The 21,455-nt window shown below is 36.4% G+C and overlaps 3 protein-coding genes across 6 annotated transcripts; 1 reads left to right on the top strand and 2 right to left on the bottom strand.

Annotated features, from left to right (window-relative positions):
• Positions 1 to 875: 875 nt before the first annotated feature.
• LOC143446000 (ankyrin repeat and EF-hand domain-containing protein 1-like) lies at positions 876 to 8,149 on the top strand. Of its 3 annotated transcripts, XM_076945434.1 has the most exons (19): positions 876 to 980; positions 2,691 to 2,897; positions 3,089 to 3,216; positions 3,286 to 3,390; positions 3,784 to 3,986; positions 4,103 to 4,261; positions 4,334 to 4,448; positions 4,573 to 4,793; positions 4,972 to 5,094; positions 5,166 to 5,440; positions 5,555 to 5,684; positions 5,771 to 5,874; positions 6,033 to 6,114; positions 6,259 to 6,403; positions 6,788 to 6,951; positions 7,048 to 7,140; positions 7,269 to 7,430; positions 7,516 to 7,680; positions 7,785 to 8,149. In XM_076945434.1, the coding sequence occupies exons 2-18, from the start codon at positions 2,782 to 2,784 to the stop codon at positions 7,669 to 7,671; spliced, it is 2,481 nt and encodes an 826-aa protein (XP_076801549.1). In that variant the 5' UTR covers positions 876 to 980; positions 2,691 to 2,781; the 3' UTR covers positions 7,672 to 7,680; positions 7,785 to 8,149. The 3 variants fall into 3 exon arrangements, with proteins under 3 accessions (XP_076801549.1, XP_076801550.1, XP_076801547.1); XM_076945435.1 differs by having other exon boundaries at positions 7,519 to 8,149; XM_076945432.1 differs by having other exon boundaries at positions 7,516 to 8,149.
• Positions 8,150 to 8,254: 105 nt separating this feature from the next.
• Positions 8,255 to 15,106, bottom strand: LOC143446001 (menin-like). Of its 2 annotated transcripts, XM_076945436.1 has the most exons (8): positions 13,324 to 15,106; positions 11,716 to 12,282; positions 11,450 to 11,577; positions 11,191 to 11,271; positions 10,875 to 11,044; positions 9,964 to 10,185; positions 9,009 to 9,140; positions 8,255 to 8,913 (listed from the first exon to the last, which is right to left on the bottom strand). In XM_076945436.1, the coding sequence occupies exons 2-8, from the start codon at positions 12,218 to 12,220 to the stop codon at positions 8,352 to 8,354; spliced, it is 1,800 nt and encodes a 599-aa protein (XP_076801551.1). In that variant the 5' UTR covers positions 12,221 to 12,282; positions 13,324 to 15,106; the 3' UTR covers positions 8,255 to 8,351. The 2 variants fall into 2 exon arrangements, with proteins under 2 accessions (XP_076801551.1, XP_076801552.1); XM_076945437.1 differs by lacking the exon at positions 13,324 to 15,106 and having other exon boundaries at positions 11,716 to 13,252.
• Positions 15,107 to 16,901: 1,795 nt separating this feature from the next.
• Positions 16,902 to 21,339, bottom strand: LOC143447068 (uncharacterized). The gene is made up of 8 exons (XM_076946999.1): positions 19,922 to 21,339; positions 19,662 to 19,825; positions 19,421 to 19,545; positions 19,250 to 19,339; positions 18,168 to 18,845; positions 17,670 to 17,873; positions 17,324 to 17,546; positions 16,902 to 17,221 (listed from the first exon to the last, which is right to left on the bottom strand). Exons 1-8 carry the CDS (start codon positions 21,242 to 21,244, stop codon positions 17,104 to 17,106), a joined length of 2,925 nt encoding a protein of 974 aa, XP_076803114.1. The 5' UTR covers positions 21,245 to 21,339; the 3' UTR covers positions 16,902 to 17,103.
• Positions 21,340 to 21,455: the final 116 nt, after the last annotated feature.

The following is a 21,455-nucleotide window of genomic DNA, read 5'->3' as shown; positions in this document are numbered from 1 at the left end:
TAATTTAAGCTATTTTCGTTGTGAACAATTTTCAACAGGAGAATCAACACTTCTCACATTAAATTTTCATCATTATCATCGCGTGTGAAAGAAAAAGCTTATGTATTATTTATACGAATTGTATATGTCCCAATGTCTGCAGGGTTTATGGTGGTATAAAGTATAATTTATGGATGCCAATAAGTTTTTTTTATAGAACAACAATAATTTAAGCAGCGTTTGAGAACTATAGCCTACATTCTACCTCAAAAGAAAAAAGATGTTATTTACAAAAACAACAACAAACATTTCGATAAAATAAAATTGAAAAATTTTGAAAATTTGGTCTAGGGCTTAAAAGAAAAATCTAAGTTGTCAACACAAAACTGAAACCGCAAAAATTGAGTCAATGCCTTGGCTTAAATGATGTTATTTGAAAGATCAAACGGTAAGTACTTTGCCTTTAACTTCCTCTTAAAATAAAATAACAGTAAAGTTTTGCAGGAAGTTTAGCAGGCGTGTCTACGAGAGTACGAGTGGAACAAAATACAGTAAATTCGAGACAAAAATTGACAACGACTATAGTGCATCAATGCTATTTGGCTTCATTGACAGGCGCACTGGAGATATTCTGAAGTATGATTCGTTTATTATATTTGTGCGGAGGTCATTATAGAATGTGCAAATAAACGCTGCATACTTAAATCGCAAAACATCGTCGTTAATTGCCAACTCGAGTAAAGTAAATTGAGCACAACGTAGCCTACCTCAACTACTGTTCTAAATTTTGCAAAATGGTTAGAACATCAAGGTTCAAAATTTCATCACTAAAGTTATTTATGATGTCACAATGCACTTGGAAATAATTCAGGCCTGAGTGAATTTTGGTGTTGGTGCGTAAAGTTCCTGCCCCAGACGGTTTCAAACCAAATTGGTCGAGAACTGTTTGGTGTCAACGTCATGTAACCAAGGTCTTCAAATAACCAGATCATACGGAATAAGTAAGTAATTTTAATATGGTACTTACCGTATTACTCGTTAATATTAAAACTCCAACAAACCAGTCATCCGGACCCGTCCTAAGTCGGATTATAAATTAACTTATGTCATAAAAAGGTCTCTGACTTGGATATGCAGCACGTAAGCTGTTGTTTCTTAAGTTTTACTCTACAGTACTTTAAAATGGGTTATTTTTTATCCCACCGGCTGCTTTTATTGTATGATAGTGGCCAAATTGGACATTAGCTTTCTGTGCAATTATCTCTTGTTTGTTAGAGTTTGTAGCCAACCGTGTTACTTTTTCAAAATGTTAGTCAATTAAGTTCAAAACCTAATAACACGTTAGAATTTGGTTGCAATTAGGAAGCCCATGGGTTTGACCCCAATCTTATTCCTTTAAAACTATGGAATCGAGTTAACGTCATTCTCTGAAAGCTAACGTAATAATCCTATCTACAGTACGTTCGGATTGAGAGGAGAAAAAAGAAACGAATGACGTAACGACAAAATAAACAAATAGGCACTTGAGAGGGAAATTAGCGTGAGTCGAGATTTGACCCGGACACTGCCTTAGCAACAACATACGCCGATATTTCATTGTTTGAATACCGTGTGCGCGTATTAACCAGTGAATACGTCTAGCGATACAAAAGGTTTAAATGGCTTCGGAAAAGTATCGTAAGCCAAAGAAAAACGACTGAACTACTACATACTGTTCCGACGTATTAGGAAAATCAGGGTAATGAGGAAAATATATTATGATTGGCAAATGGATTGCCAGCAACTGAGTTAATCATGTTCCAGTAAAGCCGGTTAGGTCAAATAGTTTACTCCTAACTCGTCTAGTCGAAGTGAAATCAATACACACCCGGAATAGGCAAGTTATTTGTAATGCTAATTCGCCGTTGTTTTCAGTTGGAAAATCGTAATTATATGGATAAGCGCGTAGTAAGTGTAGTACAGTATTTCAACGCATAAAGTGCCATAACATGAAGAAACTGATTTGTTTTGCGTATTACAAGTTTAAAAATAAATGAAATGGACCTTCTGGAATAAAGCGTTTTCCATTGTTGGCTACTATTGTGATGGACACTCATACTTCAGCAGCTTAGCCAGTAAAATTTCGAAAACAGATTTGAGAATTCCAAAAACTAGACCGTCCTGCGCCAGCTTCGTGAGTCATCTATAACCACTAGGCATTGGCAGATATAACTCCAATGGTCTCCAAGCAGCAAAGCCTTACTTAGGTGGTCGGTAGCGCACAAACGCACAGGTTTGGACAAAGCATCGGTCAAAATAATTACATTTGAGGAAGCATTATCAGTATTATGATCACAGACCATAATTCTATGAAGATATTTGCGTTGTGTCAAGATAAATGAGTTGCTGTTGATTTAACCCTTCGTTTAAAGGAAATAGTAACAAAAAGGGCGAAACGCTTTAAAAGGAGAGGTTGTGTTTACCTGGAAATAGTCGGACTTATAATTCGTGAGGCAAGCCTAAAAAATAACATTTATCCAAAGCATTTGTAAGGGTAGCGAAATGTCCTTGCGGAAAGCTCACAAGAACAGATTGTCAAACGCAGGGTACAATGACAGCAGTGAAGTGTACAGTCTGATCCAATAGTAATGTCGTAAAATCAATTGTAAAAGCAAACTTTTCTGAAGCCTGTGGTAAAAAGCAATTTTTTGAATAAAATTTTCTATTTGCAGGTAAGACCAAGGTATGGGCGGTTGCGAATTTATAACCTAACGGCAAGTTCTGAAAATAAGATGTAGATAGCAAGTAAAAGAAAGAAGAGATATGGCTGTGACCGCAGAATCGCGGTTGGAAATTTTACAAGTCTACAAACTCCTTCAGAGCGTTCGACAAGAAGACACTTACCAAGTAAACAAACTATGTCTACAAGGCATTCCAATGTAAGCACGGCTTTGAAACATTTTATGGCACATTTTTATTGCACCTAATTTTGAATCTTTATGGGCGTTCTGTAATAATTCTAGTGATCAAGCAACAACCTTTGAAAGCAATTTACGGTTTTTGTTGAATACTTGATCTTGGCTAAAATCTGAAAAATTAATAACTTTTTAATTTAATTAAAAAACACCAGGTTAATCAACTACCGCGATCCCAGGGACGGGGAGTGCGCACTCCATCTGGCGGCGCAATCAAACAACGACAAGATGATCAAGTTTCTTCTAAAACTTGGAGCATTCCCGAATGTACAAGATTTCAAGGGTACTAAACCAATCCTACATACCAGAAAAGGGTAGCATCGTGTTTCTATGTAAAGTTTTACCTTCGCAGGCCGTACCCCGGTCATGAAAGCTGCTGATTATGGCCACGATAAGACGGTCGAACTTCTCGCAAAAGCCGGCGCGGACTTGAGAGTCAAAGACAGCGAAGAGCGAGGTTTGTACTGATTTGGAGTTTCCTGGAATGATTGCAGATAACCGTGACTTAAATTAGCCAAGAAATTCTATTCCCACAATAGCAATATCAGTGCAGCTCGAGTGATGCGTGGTTTTGGGGTAAAAACAGACGATGTTTGCCTATGTTGACGATCCTGATGCTTAGATCCCAAAACATTTCGACAACTTTGCTTTTGAAAGTGATGGAGTTATGACAAATTTTTGTTACAAACGAATATTACGCCAAGCAACTTTTCAAATAGTGATTAATAAATGGATTGTTAAAAAAGTCTATAGTGTATAGTTTAGTAGTAGCAGTCGGTGATTGCTTACTGATTGCACTTAAAACAACAATCCATTTATTAATCCAAACGATAACTATTGTTTTATTTAGATGTATTGTATTATTGCTTCTCTGCGTCTACAAAACGGCACAGACGTTGCCTTGATATCGTGCTGGCTCATGGTGCTGACGTTAACAATACAGCCGAAAGCGCGAAGCCGGTATTGGTAACGGCGTGTGAACAGTCACTAGAAAACGAGACCATGTGTCTCATGCTCCTCGAAAAGGGTGCAAAAGCAGATGCAGTTAACAAGGTAAAAATTCTTTTAAACGTACTGCCAAATGCCTCGACCAATCAATAGAAAAAATATAGTAACCTATCATAATCTGCAGTCGAACTTATCAACAAATATTCTTCCAAATCTTACAGATTACCGGAAGATCTGCATTGTCTGAAGCCTGTTCCTCTGGAAGCATTTCCGTGGTGAGAGCGCTCTTGCAGAACGGAGCAAATCCAAACATAATGGACAAGAGAAAATTAGTTCCTCTTCATTTTGCTTCTCAAATGGGATCACTGGATGCAGTAAAAGTATGCATAAGATATACTTGCAAAGCAGATTCTTTGCAAAGATCTCTATACATATAACATTGGCTTTTGCAGTCTCTTGTCGCTTATGGAGCAGATGCCAATTGCAGTGAGATGGACGGAAACAATGCACTTCATTTTGCAGCGGAAGGGGGTTTTGGTATGATATGCAAATATCTTGGACAAAGAGGTAAGTTCTGAACAAGATATAATCAGATATAACCAAAATGTTACAATGCGTTGTTACCTGAAATATCAAATGCATAATGTTTACTTCACAGAAATATTTTTTTCATGGCATTGTAAATTGACAGGTTGCAATTCCAAGCAAAAGAATAATGATGGTTTTACACCCCGACTGCTTGCAAAAGAAAAGAGCCACAAAGAGGCTGGAAAAGAACTAAGAAAAGCTGAAAAAGTTTTTGCAAAATATTCCAAGCCAGGGATGAAAAACCCTAACAATCCTGCTTTAGTGAACCTTTATGACTGGTCATGTGAAAGAGCAGATCTTATCAAGGAGACACTAATGAAAGTTGTAAGTGGGATGCATATTTGCTACTGAGAAAAACGTCAACGCAGTGGGCACACAAGCTGTCAAAACATTTTGGTTCCAATATCAAGCCACACTAAAAAACTTGACATTTTCTTTTAAGAGCTTGACTATTTTATCTCCTTAAACCAACTGGATTTCAAGCTTGACATACAATTAACAGGTTATGACCAAGGATGAAGATTCTGATTTAAAAGGGAATTATGTAGACAGACAAGACTTTGACAATGTAATGAAGCAGCTGGGTGCTCCAATTGAGGATGATATTCGCAAAAGATTGTATGAGGTGAGAGCCAAAACAGCCATGAAAACCATTCAGCTAAAATAGATATTTACTTTTGCACAAATGTTTTTCAGGTCCACGACAAGGACAGGAAAGGAGTACTGGAGGTGGACGAGTTCCTTTCTGGCAAGAAATATATATCAAAGACTTATTTAATGTCAGCATTTGAGGGCAAAAAGAAAAAAGGCAAAAAAGGAAAGAAGGGAGGAAAGAAAGGCAAGAGAGGAAAACTGAAGATTCCTATGCCAATCTGCACTGACAAGGAAGGCCCTCGAAGGCCAGATGGTGGTCCACCACATAGATATGTTGAAAAGCAAGTGCTGTGGACCGATACAAGTCGATTCAACAGGTGAAATAGCATTTCAAAGTTCACTTCAACAGGCCAATTATTTATAGTTTAACTTGTTATAAACTGTGCTAGTAAAGCAGGATGGTTAGTTGGTTATGTTTTATGCTGTTGCAGAGACAAGCCACCAAAACATCCTCTGCAAGACGACTCTGCCTGGTACCTTCAACAACCTGAAAAGCAATACATGAACATAACTGAAGCTGCCAAAATAGGCGATATTGAATCTCTAAAGAGAGCTTTTGAGGTAATTAGTCAAATGAATTCTTAAAATCAAAATACAGTAAACGTCCCACTGAACAAAATTTTTTAAATAAAAATTGATTTATTCAGACTGGAACAGAAATTGATACACGTGACAAGTACTTTAAAACACCACTGATGGCTGCTTCAGCAGAAGGAAATCTAGAGTTAACTAAATTTCTACTGTCTTTGGGGTATGTCAATATTTTAACTTGCAAGTTTCAAAGCTTACCACACTTCCATATTGTCAAGTCCATACTCATGAAATGAACAATAACAACTTTTGCCAGCATAAATTTTTTTATGAATTAAATCAACTTTTCGGCTTAAAATGGTATTTTTATTCCTTTAGGGCAAGTGTTGAAGCAAGAGATAATTTCAAATGGACACCCTTGCATCATGCTTGCCATTCCGGTCAATTAGATGTTGTACAGGTACAGATCAAGGCAAACGTTTTTGTTGAATCTGTTAGGAACAAATTAGTTATTTAGTGATATTAGCTAATTTCCAAGACCCCCATAACTACTGTATGACTGATATTTCTCAAAACAAATCACTGAAACTGTTTGTATTCATAGGCATTGTTGTATGCTGGTGCTGATGGAAATGCCGTGACATGGAATAGTGCCACACCATTAATGCGTGCAATTGAGAGCTGCAAACCTGATGTTGTCAAATTTCTCCTTGACTGCAATGTTAATGTAACCATAATGAACAGAAAAGGTATATACAAAAAAATATATATATACATTTGAATTTCCTTGCACTGAATAAAACCAAACAATTTCAAGCAATGGCGACACTAATTTAAATTATCGGAGATTTCATACAATACTGACAAAGATCGTATGACATCAAATTACAATAGATACCTTGTGAGAACCTGCTTTTAGGCATTGTCTTGTGACCGGCAAAGAATTTCCACATTTTCTTATAATTGAATTAAAATTTATTATGGCAAAGCTGATACAAAGATTCAAGTGTGTCTTAGGTTTCTAGATAAATGCAATATCAATACCACTGACATGTAAAATTTATGTAATTCAAAAACCGTTGACACCAAGGGCAAAAACGTTAAATGTAAAATGGCGTAATTCTTTTTCATAGAAAAAACAGCAGTTGATGTAGCAAGGGACTGGGCCAATGGTGAAGTCTATCGAATGGTGAAAGAAAAGTATGATGCTGCTCCTAAACCAAAGAAGGACAAGAAGGGAAAAGGGAAGAAAGGACCTACTGCAAACAAGCCGCTAACCATACCACCAATACCTCAGGTTGACAACCTTGGTGCACAATTACTTCAACTTAAAATCATTTCATTGTATAAAAATAATATAATAATAAAAATAAAATTGTTTCATGTGATCTAGGGTCACATGACTGCTCCCAGCACAGCTGTTCTAGACAAAACAGAATCACCTCACAAAGGTCAAGGAGATTCTCCAAAACAGTCAGAAGTGCAGGTAAACACATATGAAATTGTATAGCAATACAAATCATACAATTCCTTCCTTATCTACAGTGTTTAGTAATTTCTGTTCTCATCAATTAAATTATATTTCAGCTTCTCGCTGCTAACATATTTTCCCAGATCATGCAAATTAACCCATCAAGCATTCCACAAACGCCTGTTGTACGTGATACAAGGAAAATAACAGACACTCCACGAGTAAAAAATGCAGTATTATTTGCTGCTGACTGTCTCAGCTCGGGGGCTCTGCCAAATGAAGAGATAACCTACTCACCAAGAAATGTTAGTTTTAGTTTAGTGATACTCATACAGAAAAAATTGTCATATCAACAAAACTTCCAACATTTTACAAGTCATTTTGTCTTAGCAGACATGGACAGATCAACCAACAACTCAAAACTTACTTGGTGCCCAGCAGCAAAAAAGGGAGAGATTTGGATATGAAGTTGACTTTGAAACTTTTGAGATGCCTTTAAAGCAGAACATAGATATAAAAATTAAGGAGTTCCAAGCACAAACCTGAATGTGAAATGTATGCAAAGTAGCATTGTACAAAAACTGTTTTGTATTTTGCATCACAACATATCAGTCACGAAACCAATGAATGCTAGCTTCGTCAATAAGCTTAATTAATAGATGCCTCACAATTCCAGCATAGAGGAAAATGACAGGCCAACTATTGTCAGTATTACTGCCAGAATGGAAGACTATAGCTTGTGATTCGGGCAATTAAAAACTGCCAAAAGTCGCAACCGAGTTTCTGGTTAATTAATATTCATTTATCTTTTTAATTATTCAGAGATTATTTTTTGTAGTGGTGTAATATTGTATTAAGTTTAGATTGCTAATCGTTCTCGTAACTATACATCCTTTTAACAACAAATGCTCTTTATATATAGAAAATATATTAATCGTGCCAAATTTATTTCTGTGATGTAATACAGTTTAATTGTAATTTAATTGTTTAATTGCTTTAAATATATCCTAGAGTTGTTCAAAAAGTGTTGGAAAACACAAAAATATTATTTGTATTTTAAACCTTTCGCTAGAACTAGAACATGAGTGTTCTTTACCCATTTTCACCCAATAAGACTACAAGCTTGTGCCAGAAGCAATATTTCAGTATATTTGCCAGATAATAATTACAGCATTGTGAAATAAAATTTCAAAAATCGCGCAAATACTAAGATTTTAATTCACAACCTAGGACTCAAAATCTTTGGATCGTCTTCCACGTTTAAAAGTGTTACCATACTCCATGCTGTAGTCACCGGTATTTGACCTTCTTTTCACAAAATGCACTTGAGACTGAGCAGTCAGGAGTAAACCAACAGCCTGAGAGTTTATTTTCTTGCCACTTATCAACATGTCCTTTAAAGCTTTCATCTTCTGACTGTGAAGCTGGAGTTTGTTGGGATTTTCGCTGTCGGAACTACAAGCTTTGGCTGAAAGCTTTGAAGAGCAGGGCTCAGAATAGCTTACAGTTGAATCTGCACTTGAGCACAAGTCAGACTTGGGTGAGCTCATACTAGCACTAGATGCTGAGTGTGAACTCATGCTGACCCCATGACCTCTGCTAGATCTTCGTGACATGCCATCTTCACCGGATATAGAGGTGTCCAAATCGGCAGAATCTGTTATTTTTATTGATTCTTTTGCACTCGGCTGAAAGCGACCAATTGTAAACGTAAAATGTCTGGCCCACCATGAATGAAGAACAGGAGTAGAACTATCTTCTTCCCACAAACAGATTCCATCATAAAACCTTTTAAAATAAAAAAAATAAAGTACCAAAGAAATAAAACACAAGATTTAATTTTTCATTTCAAGTAATTTTCAACAATGCTTAAGAAAATTTACCTTAAGATGTCCCGATAGCAATCTGCATCTCCACATAGTGATAAATCTTCTTTTAGGGCTTGGGGAATCAAATCATTTGCAATATCGATCATCTCTTTATATATTTCCTCATCCTCTTTTCCATAGTTATACCTTAAATCATAGCATATATTCAATTATAGTGGAATTTCCTAACTCAAAGTTACAAGAACTGATTATGTTGCTTCAAGTTATCCAAAATGGCAAGAAATTCTTGCTCATGCTACACTTAATTCTTTATACTGTTACATCTGCATGTAGCTCTATAACCTTTTAACTACAGGGTAGTAATGCAGCCCTGCATCATAACTCGACTCGAGTTAGTAATGTTAAGTGAACTGAACTCCATGCCAGGGTTTTAAGGTTAAAAGGCATTGAACAATAGAACACCACATTCCAACTAATGTTGGACATTTCTGTCCGTAACACATCTTAACGAAAAAACGAATTTTTGACTATTTTTGAGATAATGGGTGGCAGTTATACCCTGGAAACCACAAAACCATTTCGAGCAGTCTTCAATTGTTTACATGAAATTTTAAGGGTCGATTTACAATTTACTGAGACTGGTAAAGTTCCTTCAAGTTAACAAGTGTTTGCTATATACAATATTTTTATTAACTACCGCAAAAAAGCCCCTTTTTAACAAATCCAGCCAAAAGAGCAAGAGGGGGCTTATACACCCGACCTAAAGAATTATTTCTCATCTACTGAAATAACATCCATGCAATAAATAGTGCGCAGGTCACCATCTTTAAAACAACAAAATAGAGGGAAATTACACACAAATTAATTGTTCAAGTCTGTTTGATGTGTCGTTGAAAATCACTGACGGTTGACGAACACATAATTGAGATGGTTTTTGGCTGACATTTAATTTCCATTATTTCAGGGCAAGATATTCTAAAATTAGCAATAAAAATATATTAATACTTACTTTGAAACAACCAGAGCAGCCTTTGCCCAATATTTAATTGCTTCTTTGTACCTTTGATGACGAAGACAAAAATGCCCTTTACTGCAATATGGTAAAACATGCAGGTCATCATATAGTGTTTGAACAACAGCCAGCGATTTCTTGTGAAGATCTTCCATGTCCAAGTCTTTTGCTTGAAGTGAATCACTCAACTCGCATAATAATCCCAAAGCCATTGGATAACTGAAAGTTATTAGATATGTCATTCTTATCTTTGAACATCAAATGTTAGATGCTATAGGCTGTATGAAATACAAAAACATCCATTTATAAACATAGGTGAGCAGTACCATGGTACTATAGTACCAAATTACTGTAACGCAGTATTTTTCTGTACAAATACCATCGGTACTTTTTTCAAAAGTACCGAAACTCTGTACCGAATTACTTTTTTCAAGAAATTTAGGTCGGTCCCAATACTTGGTACTTTTCACCTGACAATTCCAATATTTTAGCAAGTATATTTTCAAAAATACATGTTAATTATTCCTTAATACTAATTTTAGCATCTGTTGATCTTTTTTAATCTAAAAAAGGCCAAGTAAAATTGCAAGCGATTAACGTCACATATGTTTTGACCTGGAGTAACCTTTACCGGGGGCATAATTGCGGCAAACATTGCATTTGCAGCAGCATCTGTTACACAAAAAGTACCGGTACTACTGAGTACGGTCAAAGTACCGAATTGCTTTTATAAAATAGTACCGAATATCAGAATTGTCGGTACATTTTTTGCCAAGTACTGGTACCGATGGTACTTTCAAAGTACCGACTGTCCACCTCTGTATATAAATCTGAGATAATTCTTAATTAAACACTGTTATTTAATGGTAGTTGAATCCCTGTGATCATGAAAACTAATAAAGATTTACTTATTAAGTTGTCCTTGACTATAAAGTAAACGCATTAGTTGATACTGGATTGAGAGTAATTCTTCACTATCACAATGAATGGAAATGGATGGATTAATTGACGTGAGCATTGCAACTAGTTCCATCCATCTATCACATTTAACTGCACTTCCACCATGATACATCCAGCTCTGAAATAAAAAAATATTTAAAGCTAAATTGTAACACAATGTAAATACAATTTCAAACATACAGCAACATTGCCTTGAAACTAGGTTATTTTACTTTAAGAGCAAACCAGAAGATCAGATTGTAATGTCATGTGGTATACCAGTACCTTATCAGTGACGGACTGGTCAATTGTATAACCTCTCCTATCCTCACTGCCACGACCATGCCATGTCACTTCAACCATTTCCTAAATGAAATAAACAAGCTGGCAACTAAATATGACACAAGTGCGTTAAGCAGCTGCAAAGTACCAGAACATAAAAACATATGAAAGTTTTGCACAACTTCACTACACCAACTTTTAACGAAGAAACTTTTCTATTTTTCTTAATAATGTGGTAGAGATTAATGAAATAGCTAAATACCTTGGAGTCTTCTCCACATGCAGCCCATGCATGATCTCCACTAACAACCAGATGAACATCTCCATAATTCAATAACTGGCAAGCAGCAACAACGACGAATGCAAGCCCAAAACAATCCAGCTGTCGCCCTATGTTCAGATTGTAATGTCATGTTGGCTTGATTTCATGAAGTTTGATAAAACTTATTTTGCAAATGTAGTACTGTAGTACTAGCAAAAACACATCAAAACAAAACATGAAAAAGTGTATGAAGGTTCACCAAATACCTGTCAAGTAACTGAATAATGACTGGATATGAGCCTTGTCTTTATGGTAAGATGGCAGCAATCCATTCCAGATTACATCGCTTACACGTTTGCATAAAAGTTTGGTCGCATACCCACTTCGGGTTGTTAACTCGACCAAACTTTTATCGATTTGAGACTTGATCATTAAAGTAAACTGCTCATACAATCCTTCAACTATATCGAGTTCCAGTGTTGGAAAATTTGTGTCATTAGCTCTCTCTTCATCAGATGTTAATGAACTATTTTTCGATGCATCAATACTTATTTTTGTGGCATCATTTTCAGGTTCACTGCTATTGTCTGATGTCGATAAACGGCATACTGTTAACTCGTGCTCTAGATATCCAAATAAAATTGATAGAAAAACTAAATTGGGTTCACCATCTTCATCTTTGTGATAAGATATATGAGAACTCACAAGGTCCAAAAAAGACTGCTGGGTGTTTACGGGAAAATAAGACTTCTCGGCTTCACGAATAGTCATGCTCTATCACCCGAGTTCTAATAAAAGGCAATAACTTCGAATGAAACCCGTGTGGCTAATACCTGCATGCAACAAAACAATATTACAAGTTCACCGAGATAAGTTCAGTGCTTATAATATTTACCCAACTATCCTAAACATTTTCATGAATGCTTTACATTTGTAACCAGTAAAAACACAATTGCCAGATTTGCATAATGATAATTCTTTAAATAAAAATTAGAGAATGACTATTTCACCAAAAGCAGGTGACGCAGTCAATGGTTAAAGATAGGCGATTAAGATAGGAGAATTGGTATGCAGAAAGTTGATCTTGTTTATTTAGGGCTTAATGGAAATTTGATTTAGACTGGAAGTAAGATTTAGGTTAGGTTTAAGTTACTATGTCATAACATTTACGTCTAGTTAACAAAAAACTGTGAAAAAGAGCTTTGAACGCGTGATCTTCCCGGTGAAATACAGTAGCGGCAGCCTAAAAATTAATATGTATCATACATATTTATTGCACTAGTTTAGTAACGGTTGTTATTGTATAACATGTTTTCTCATACCATACAATATATAAAGTTACAAGGATCTTGGTGCAATGGTTTACAAAAAAAAGTTTCTAACTAAACAGACAAACAAAATATAGGGCAAACGTTAAAGGGAGTGGGTAAGAGTAAAATTATGTCAAATTTGTGCGTCTGTGGCTTATTAGCTTCATTTATACCAATTGGATAAGTTAGCACTGAAATTAAGTAGTCAAGCATGGCATTGGTTCTTAATCAAACTGTTACTTGAGACGGAATAAGACCAATACTAATACAGTATTTATTTAAGAGTGGAAAAGATACGAGATCTAATTGCCTATTCTTTTGTTTGTCGACTCGGTAACCAAGTGGTTTGAGCACTGGGCATCGTACAATATTGTGGCTCTTGTTTGGTGCTCAATGGCGTTACCGTTATAATGCCATTGGGGAAGTCATTAACTACCCCTGCTCTTGAAACAGGTGATAAGTTACCAAACACAATTACCTGTTTATTTAAATCAACATCACACAGTAGTAATTAGTAACAAAGTAATTCTACTTAAGTAAAAGTCTTCTACTTTGGCTACTTACTTAAGTAGCTTTGTTCATTGTTACTTCAACTTTTAATTAAGTAGTTTTTAGTCAACAACTTGATTTTCACATATTTCATGTAGCAACACTCTGACGAAGGACAAAAGCATGTCTGAAACTATTTAGCTTTGAACATTTACCTATGCATTTCTCTGCAGTTGTAACACTTTTAGCAAGCTCGTGGTAATTTGTGCTAACTTTCACAGCCTCGTGTATTTTAGATCTGTAACTACTTTTCAAACTACTTCTTACTTGAGTAGTTTAAAATGTGCTACTTTCTATTTCATACTAGAGTAGTTTTGAACAGCAAAACTTCTACTTATATTGGAGTAGATTTTTTTCGGGACTAACAAGACTTCTACTGGTAGCTTATGTGGTTACTTTGACCACCACTTACATCACATATGACTTAATTCTTTCTCAAATCTATGAATGTTGTTTGCTTTGATTTCCGTAAACATTTCAACCAATTTCTTAGTAGTAAAAGTGACGGTTTTCAAACTTAACAATTTTCTACTTATTGACCAAAAACTCTACAACAATTAAACTAGCACCAAACTGCAGAGTATGGCAGGAGAACACCCAATATTTTTTGAACGAAAATCTCTCCAAAAACTGTCCTTTTTCTATAACAAAAGGACGCACCCAGCCTACCACAAGCAACAGATGCATTTGAGCCACGAGTTAGGGTGCACACTGGCTGCTTCCTTGCACACCATTCTGAACCTCCAAGATCTCTGCGAAAACTACCATACTATGCAGTCAGGACCTAGCACAGAATGCAATTATGTGTGGTCACAAAAAAGTAACCCCATAGCCACAGAATTAGAGCTACAATAGCAACCAACATAGTCCAGATGTACTGTGTGCTGTAATTGTTAGTTGCAAGTTTCTTAATTAACTAGTTGGGATCTAGTATACAAGTGCACAACCAAATGATGTCAAAGTATACCGGTAAAAAGGCATCCTCAGGGTCGCATTTTAGTGGATGTCTCGGCAGTTTGGTGCCATGTCAACCAAATTTTTATTTTGGCATACAATATTGAGCTAAATAGATGCTCATTGGGTATCTATTGTTTTTTTAATGATTGGTTTTCACCACATGCACACAATAAGGTTACCCATGTGACTGGTGTCTGGATGATGCCATCGTTTAAGGTTCAATCTGTGCAGACCATTAGAGAGAAAGAGGATAGCTTTTATGAAACTTAAGATCTAAAACAGCGGTTCCCAAACTTTTCTAAAAATTTTGCCCTGTTGACCCTTTGCAGTTATTTTGATATTTCGCGGCCCTATAAAAATAAAAGAATGCTATAGGAAAAATGCAAAAACCACACCAATTAAAGAAAAAGCAAAAAATATCAAATACGGTAAGCGTTTAATGGGATGGGTGCACTTGTTTTGTTGCAACTAGCTCATCAATGTTTGGTCTGGCTTGGGATAGCGCAACTCTCATGTCGTGTACTACATCCACCCTCTGAAACTGCTTTAAAGCTTTAAAGACTAATTCTCATTGCGGACCCTCTGAAACTGCTTTACATAACCCAATTGGTCCGCGGACCCCAGTTTGGGAACCGCTGGTCTAGAAGAACTCTGCATTGTTTGATTGTGTCGGTTGGCAGATTAAGCTTATTTTGCCAGAGCTGGGCATCCAACATTTTCCAGAGGCAGCCATTTATACAGAGCCAGGATGCCCAGGGGCATCCACGAAAAACACCTAAGGGGATTAAAATCTTGTGGTTGTGCACTTGTACAACCTACTACACCCGTTAGTTGTTAGTATTCTATGGTTCTACCCAAAGTTAATAAACCGGTGATTTCTGTTAATTTTGGTGCTATCAATTTTGGTGTGTTTGAGAAAGGGGAATACCCTTAAATGTTTTGTGTTTAACAAACATCTACAAGCAGTGGTGTAGGCAGAAAAAAGTGAGAACGTTAAACATTCCAGGTTAAATTTTTACAAATTCATAGTACTTGAACCACTATTTGATATTTCAGTTAATCGATTACTAATTTCTTCCAGACAGGGCACACGACTTTTGTAGCTGTTCAAAAAAGGAAGTCCGTTCATTCAGGTATCACTACTCACTACTCGTACTACATAAATATGTTTTTAGCCTGTGTAATGTACAAAAAGACCGTTCAATAGTAGCCTACATGTTGTAACCGAAAGAGTTAAAAAATTTTTAGGTAATGTATAAATATTTGGAAAAATATCGCTACTGCATGCTTTTGAGTAGTCGACCGCATCAGCAGCTCTTTCTGTGTCGTTGAACCGACTAAGTTTTCTGTACCATAATTTTAATTCAGGAACTAATTCGTTCGAAGATTTTGTTGAAGCATTTTTATAAAGTTTCTACAAAACTTGAATGCTTTCGATGTGCTTGACGGACGGCGCGAGGGTTGGATCAGACGGAGTTAAGCACTGCAACTCACCCTTGAGGGAAGTGAATCAAGACACGAGATTAGCAATAAAACTGTCCAAGCACGGGATAAATATTTCAGTTCGATAATAATCTTCTGTAGTGGCAGAAGAAATGTTGCATCTGTTAGTTTGCGCTGAAGCACGGCGAGGCGTTTCCAGAATAAAATTGTGCTTTTGGGAAAGATGAAATTCATGCTCAGCGTTTTGCCTTGAACGTTTCATTTCAGAGACAATATCTTCTTCTGTGGCAACAGTTTCACGTAGATTTATCGACTTTCTTTGTAATATTTTACAAAGCACAACACTGTAATCAGAAACCTTTTTTATAAGCAGGCGAGCAATGCAAAAATCACTCTGTCTAATCGCTGATAACAACTGCATATCTCGTGACGAAGTTTCGATATCTGACCATGACGAAATTTCATGTAAAGTTTTTACGACGACATCTTGCAATTTTGAAAAAAAACTGACACTGTGATATCGATCAACCCATTCAGTGGCACAAACTTGAGCAAGTTTTTGAGATGTTGACGTTGGAAGAATTGTGACTATTGTCCTGCGCAAAACATTTCGCATTAAAGAAATTATAAACTGATCCTATTATTCCCATACAATTACGAATCGATGACAGACTGCATGAATTAGACACAGCCAAATTAAGGCAGTGTGCAGCACAATGAACATAAAGAGATGAAGGAATAACTTCTCTAATGAGCTTGGACACAGTTTAGTTTTCCACTCATAGCAGCAGCCCCGTCGTATCGTTGACCGCGCATTTTTGAAATGTCAATTCCAATTCATGATAAACTCTGTAATATCGTTGTCGAGAAATTTTTACCGGATAGATCCGCTACATTATTTGTGCGCTGCGATAGAAGGAAACTGGATACTGAAAAGTTTGACGACGGTAATATTTGTGCAGCTTTTCCTGGCACAGTTTGCACAACACTACTGCAACAGCATGCACTTTCAGTAGGGCCTGTTAACTTCATCTCCTACATAAAGATACAGTCCCTGGCCAAATTATTAGACGCACCTTCATATTTTTACGTTTTGACTCCAAACACAAAATCGAAGCTGCTGTATCTACCAAACGTCCGGATAGATTTCGTTCATTTACCACTCAAATGAAAGGTAAAGAATCAGAGAAATAGAAAGTGTGATCGATTATATTTAATATCAATGATTATAATTCCACGTACTTATGACGTAACCTTACTGCAATGGTTTCACAATAAAACAAGACATCATTACTATAGAAGTATAGTAGCACCAGTACGTTAAGCTTTTCCTCTAATTTCAAAGGGTATGGGTAAAAAAAATGATTTGACATCTCGGAAATAGTTACAAGTTAGTTAAAGCATTACTCCATACAAAAAAGTTTCATAATCGCGAAATTGCTTTGGAGAAGATTTGGATACCACCTCAACTATTTCATACTCTGATGAACTGTCATTGCCACCTTTTGTTGACCTATCAGATCGCATCAGTCATTTAAAAACTATGTACAGTATTATACAGACCTTTTGCCTGGAAATATTAAACACTAACACTAATCTATGACAAAACTCTTACATTATTTCTTCTCTAGCCAAAGACATGCATTCTTTTATTTGAATGCTTGCAATGTTGTCATTTTTAAGCAAAGGCTTAGGTTTATTTCGCCTAAGAATGCTTGGTAGATGACGTTTTGGAGGAAATTGCTTGCGGTCTTTTAATGATGAAGGCAAACAATTGCTTGATGGCTCCATACTTGGCTCCAATTTTGCAGGCTGTACTTGCAGAATTTCAGAATTATCTAAAATCAAGTGCAAGAATACTTAAAAGTACAAATGGAAATTTCTTATCTTGGTCATAATGTTAAACAAGCCAGCTACAAAGACCAAGTAATATTTATGTTATAATATAGTTCATTAACAACCTCCAGTTTTAATGGTGCTATCACTGTTTTGCGTGTTTATTTTTGCCATAGCCACTTTTTCCTTTTTTATTTTAGGGCCTTGTACCACCCTCATCATTCTCAGCCTACGTTCCCTGTTGTTACGTAAAGATGACAATAGAGTTTTCTTGCGGGGCAGCTGGAAAGAATATTTGCCTTTTGTTTTCTCTTCTGTGTCTGTAGTACCTACGTGCACAATTGGAATCACTCACATAACTCATGTAGGAATATTCGAGAACACATTACATAAAGATAATACAATTTAAAATATTGACTTCGTCAACCGGTTAATTAAACCAATTCAAAGCATGTAAAGTTCAACAAATAATTTATATTGTTCGTTTATCAAGCAAGCTGTCTCTAAAATATAACGATTATAATTGAAATGCGCTAGAAAATAAATACTTGCAAAAAGGCTAATTCTTATTTACAAAAGAACACAAACTGTATCAATATGTCAATATGAGTCAAAGTACATACCTTGCTCGGAAGACCCATCATCCTCGCTAGACGAGCTGTCCTCGGAAGACTGTGGTGGTGGAGGTGGTCGACTTGGCGCCTTTTTAGCCTTCACCTGTTTCAGATGAGTGGCTGGCTTTTTCCTTTTTCTAGGAGGGACTTTTTTCTCAACATATCGATTGGAAGTGAGAGGCGTTGGTATTGAACCATCTGCAGGCTTAGGCCTAATAGGTCTATAATTTCGCGAAGGAAAAGGATTTTCAACAGGTTTTGGCTCTAGGGGTAGGCGAGATTTCACAGCATCACGGATTAAAACTCTGGGCTGGTTTGAAAAATGTTTACGAACACGCTCCTGGCGTCTTTGGTGCAAAATTCTATTGCGCTCTTGTATGATCTTCTTTCTACTGCCCCGAGTGTTGATTGACTTCTTTTTTGCATCATCCAAACTACTCTGGCTGGTTGTTTGGTTTCTTTTCAAGCTCACAGCACTCATGAGAGCCTCCTTTGGATCAGGAGTGGATAAAAGACGTTCAGTTTCCATATCTGGAAGTATGTCAATGCTTGGCAAGTCTGTGGTGTCGCTGAGTGGTACTATAATACTCCTTGATACCTCTGTCGTTAACCTTGCTATAATGGGATTCATGAGACTTGCGGAAACAAAAGTATTCTGTTGTTTTGATGGCAATGGTTGGGATGCAACTATAAAAAGAAATCAGATCAGTGATATTTCAATAATTTTTTCTCTTATAAATATACTCTTAGTTACAGATTACACATGGAAATATGATTAATTTTTTTTAACAATGATAGAGTAAATAAATATCAGTATTTCATGAAAACCATGTAGAGCAAATTCACCAGCAATTCATAACAGACTGAGTAAATTACTTTGAATTACCAAAATTGGCATAAATGATATCACTGCAGTATCATATAATATATATACATATGCATATGCCAAGGCCTGTTATATTAGTTTGAACAGTCTCAAACTTTGAGTTAAGAGAAGTTACACAAACAACAATATTCTACTATATCACATATATACAACATCTGATAAAAACGTGTATTTGATTAAAAGAAAACAGCCATTAGATCGTTACCTGGATCATTATAATCAGAATAATCTGGTTCACTTCTTACAATGATTGGCTGACATGGTTTCAGTCTTTTCTTTTTGTACAAGTGGGGATCTGTCATAATGTTTGTTTATCGCCACTATTTGAAACAATACCTTGACACATTTACTGAAAAACGCTATAGTTACAATTTACATTTTGCTGCTTTCTCTCTGTACGTTTTCACATGTTCGAGCAAATGTGATATCATCATTTCTCTGCATTCTTTCTGGTCATGACCAGCATAAACTCTGTCACAGTCATGAGATGAAATTTGACACCTAAGTAAGTACAGAGAAATACAAACTCCGATAATTTGTAAAAGAAACCAAAACAACAAAAATACCAATAACACTAAAAGCTTATAACACTACTTATGTCATGCATTCAACAACACCTGTATTGTGAAACTCCATTGTTACTGAGTCCATATTTTGTAAATAATTTTAAAAGTGATGCCCCATCCAACTCTTGCAAATCATCGATGCAATATTCTGGGACCGAATCCACTTGATAGTTATCTAAAACTTCGGCAATATTTTCCAGCTTCACCCTTAAAGCCTACAGATTACATAAATTGAGAAGATAAAAGTTATAGAACGGAAACAAGTGGAGAACATTATAGACTTTATTTGCTATAAAGTTTGCAAGTTGTACCTGAGCAGTGGTTGACAAAGCAGGAACTGTTTCTTCTACCACCTCTTGTTTAACTTGAATGGTGGTTGCACCATCAGCTTCCAATTCCGGTGAATCAACAGCATGGATCTCAGTCACCATCGACGGAGGAAAGTCTGTTTCGTCAAAAATGTCCGGGTTGAAGGGCATTATACCTGCCGACTTGAATCCATTCACAGCTTTCTGAACTGTAGCCGCTTTGGAATATGCAGTGCAAAAAAATCCACAGACTTGAGAACTTTGAACACATTTACCATAATTGGTTATCATCCAGTGGTCGATAGCCTGATGGTAATAAGTCTTCAAAGGCCCAAAGAATGTCCTAACCAGGGGTTGCAAGCGGTGAGATGTGTGAGGAGGAATTGACAGCATTATGATTCCATTCTGACGAGCAAACTCAATCGCAGGCAGGGTCAAATGGCTCACATCATTGTCCAGGATTAAAAGAACTTTTTTATCAATGGAGGGATTTACATATTTTTTGAAGTGTTTCAACCACTCCAAAAATATGTTGGAATCTTTCCAGCCAGACGGTGAGGCAAATCCACGAGAACCTGGTGGGGCATCCTGCATTAGACCCATGGCCATCCGTTTTTGAGGAAAAATAAAAATAGGGGGGACATAATTCCCAATGGCGCTCATTGCACAAACTGCAGTTACAGATTTTCCCCATTTAGCACTTGTAATCCTACCCACTTGCTTAATCCCCTTTTTTACAATTATTTTTTCTGGCTTTTGGACACAGGTAATTCCAGTTTCATCCACGTTGTACACATTTTCAGCAGTTATTGCTTCTTTTTCATAAGTGGCCTTGAGCAAATCAAAAAAGCGACCAACTTGTGTACGGTTAAAGCCCGTTGCTCTTGACAGGCTTGTTGGCTCTGGTTGTTGCAGACTCAAGTCAGGATGTCTCTTCAAAAAACATAACAACCAGTCTTTGCCTGCTTTACGGTTGTTTATATTGAATGGTACTGGAATGCCATTTGCATTTGCTAACTGGAAGGCCAGGGCACGAAGAGTTTCACCAGTTATTCCGAAAAACATTTCCTGCATTTTCTTAACATGTTCCACGAGCTCTTCTTCTAAATCGCTGTTAAGAGCTTGCTCGTATTTCCCTAAGTTTACTTTGCCAGGGTGAACTACTCTTCCTTTCCAATGTCTTTCCAAAGTACTTTTTGGGACTTCATGCTGTTCAGCAGCTTGACGAATAGACAACTTCTTATTTTTGACATCATCAATTGCTTTTTTCATATTTTCTTCTGACCATTTACCCCTCTGGGTTTTTCGTACATAGTTCCGAACCATGGTTCAATAACCGTCAATAAGTAGCAATAAAAGTAAGTATACAGAAATTTAAGCAATTAAGCATCAACACACCAGCTAAACAATACATAAAAACAAGTGTTATACCCTACATATTAGACCAGACTACAGTACTTAACAACACCAAAACAGTCAGCCAAAATTAGAACATTGGCTGTTTACATCATCAGACTAGTTAACTTCACATTTGCAT

This window comes from Clavelina lepadiformis, chromosome 2 (genome assembly GCF_947623445.1).
Source record: "Clavelina lepadiformis chromosome 2, kaClaLepa1.1, whole genome shotgun sequence".
Lineage (NCBI taxonomy): Eukaryota > Metazoa > Chordata > Ascidiacea > Aplousobranchia > Clavelinidae > Clavelina > Clavelina lepadiformis.
This window is presented reverse-complemented; position numbering and strand designations above follow the sequence as displayed.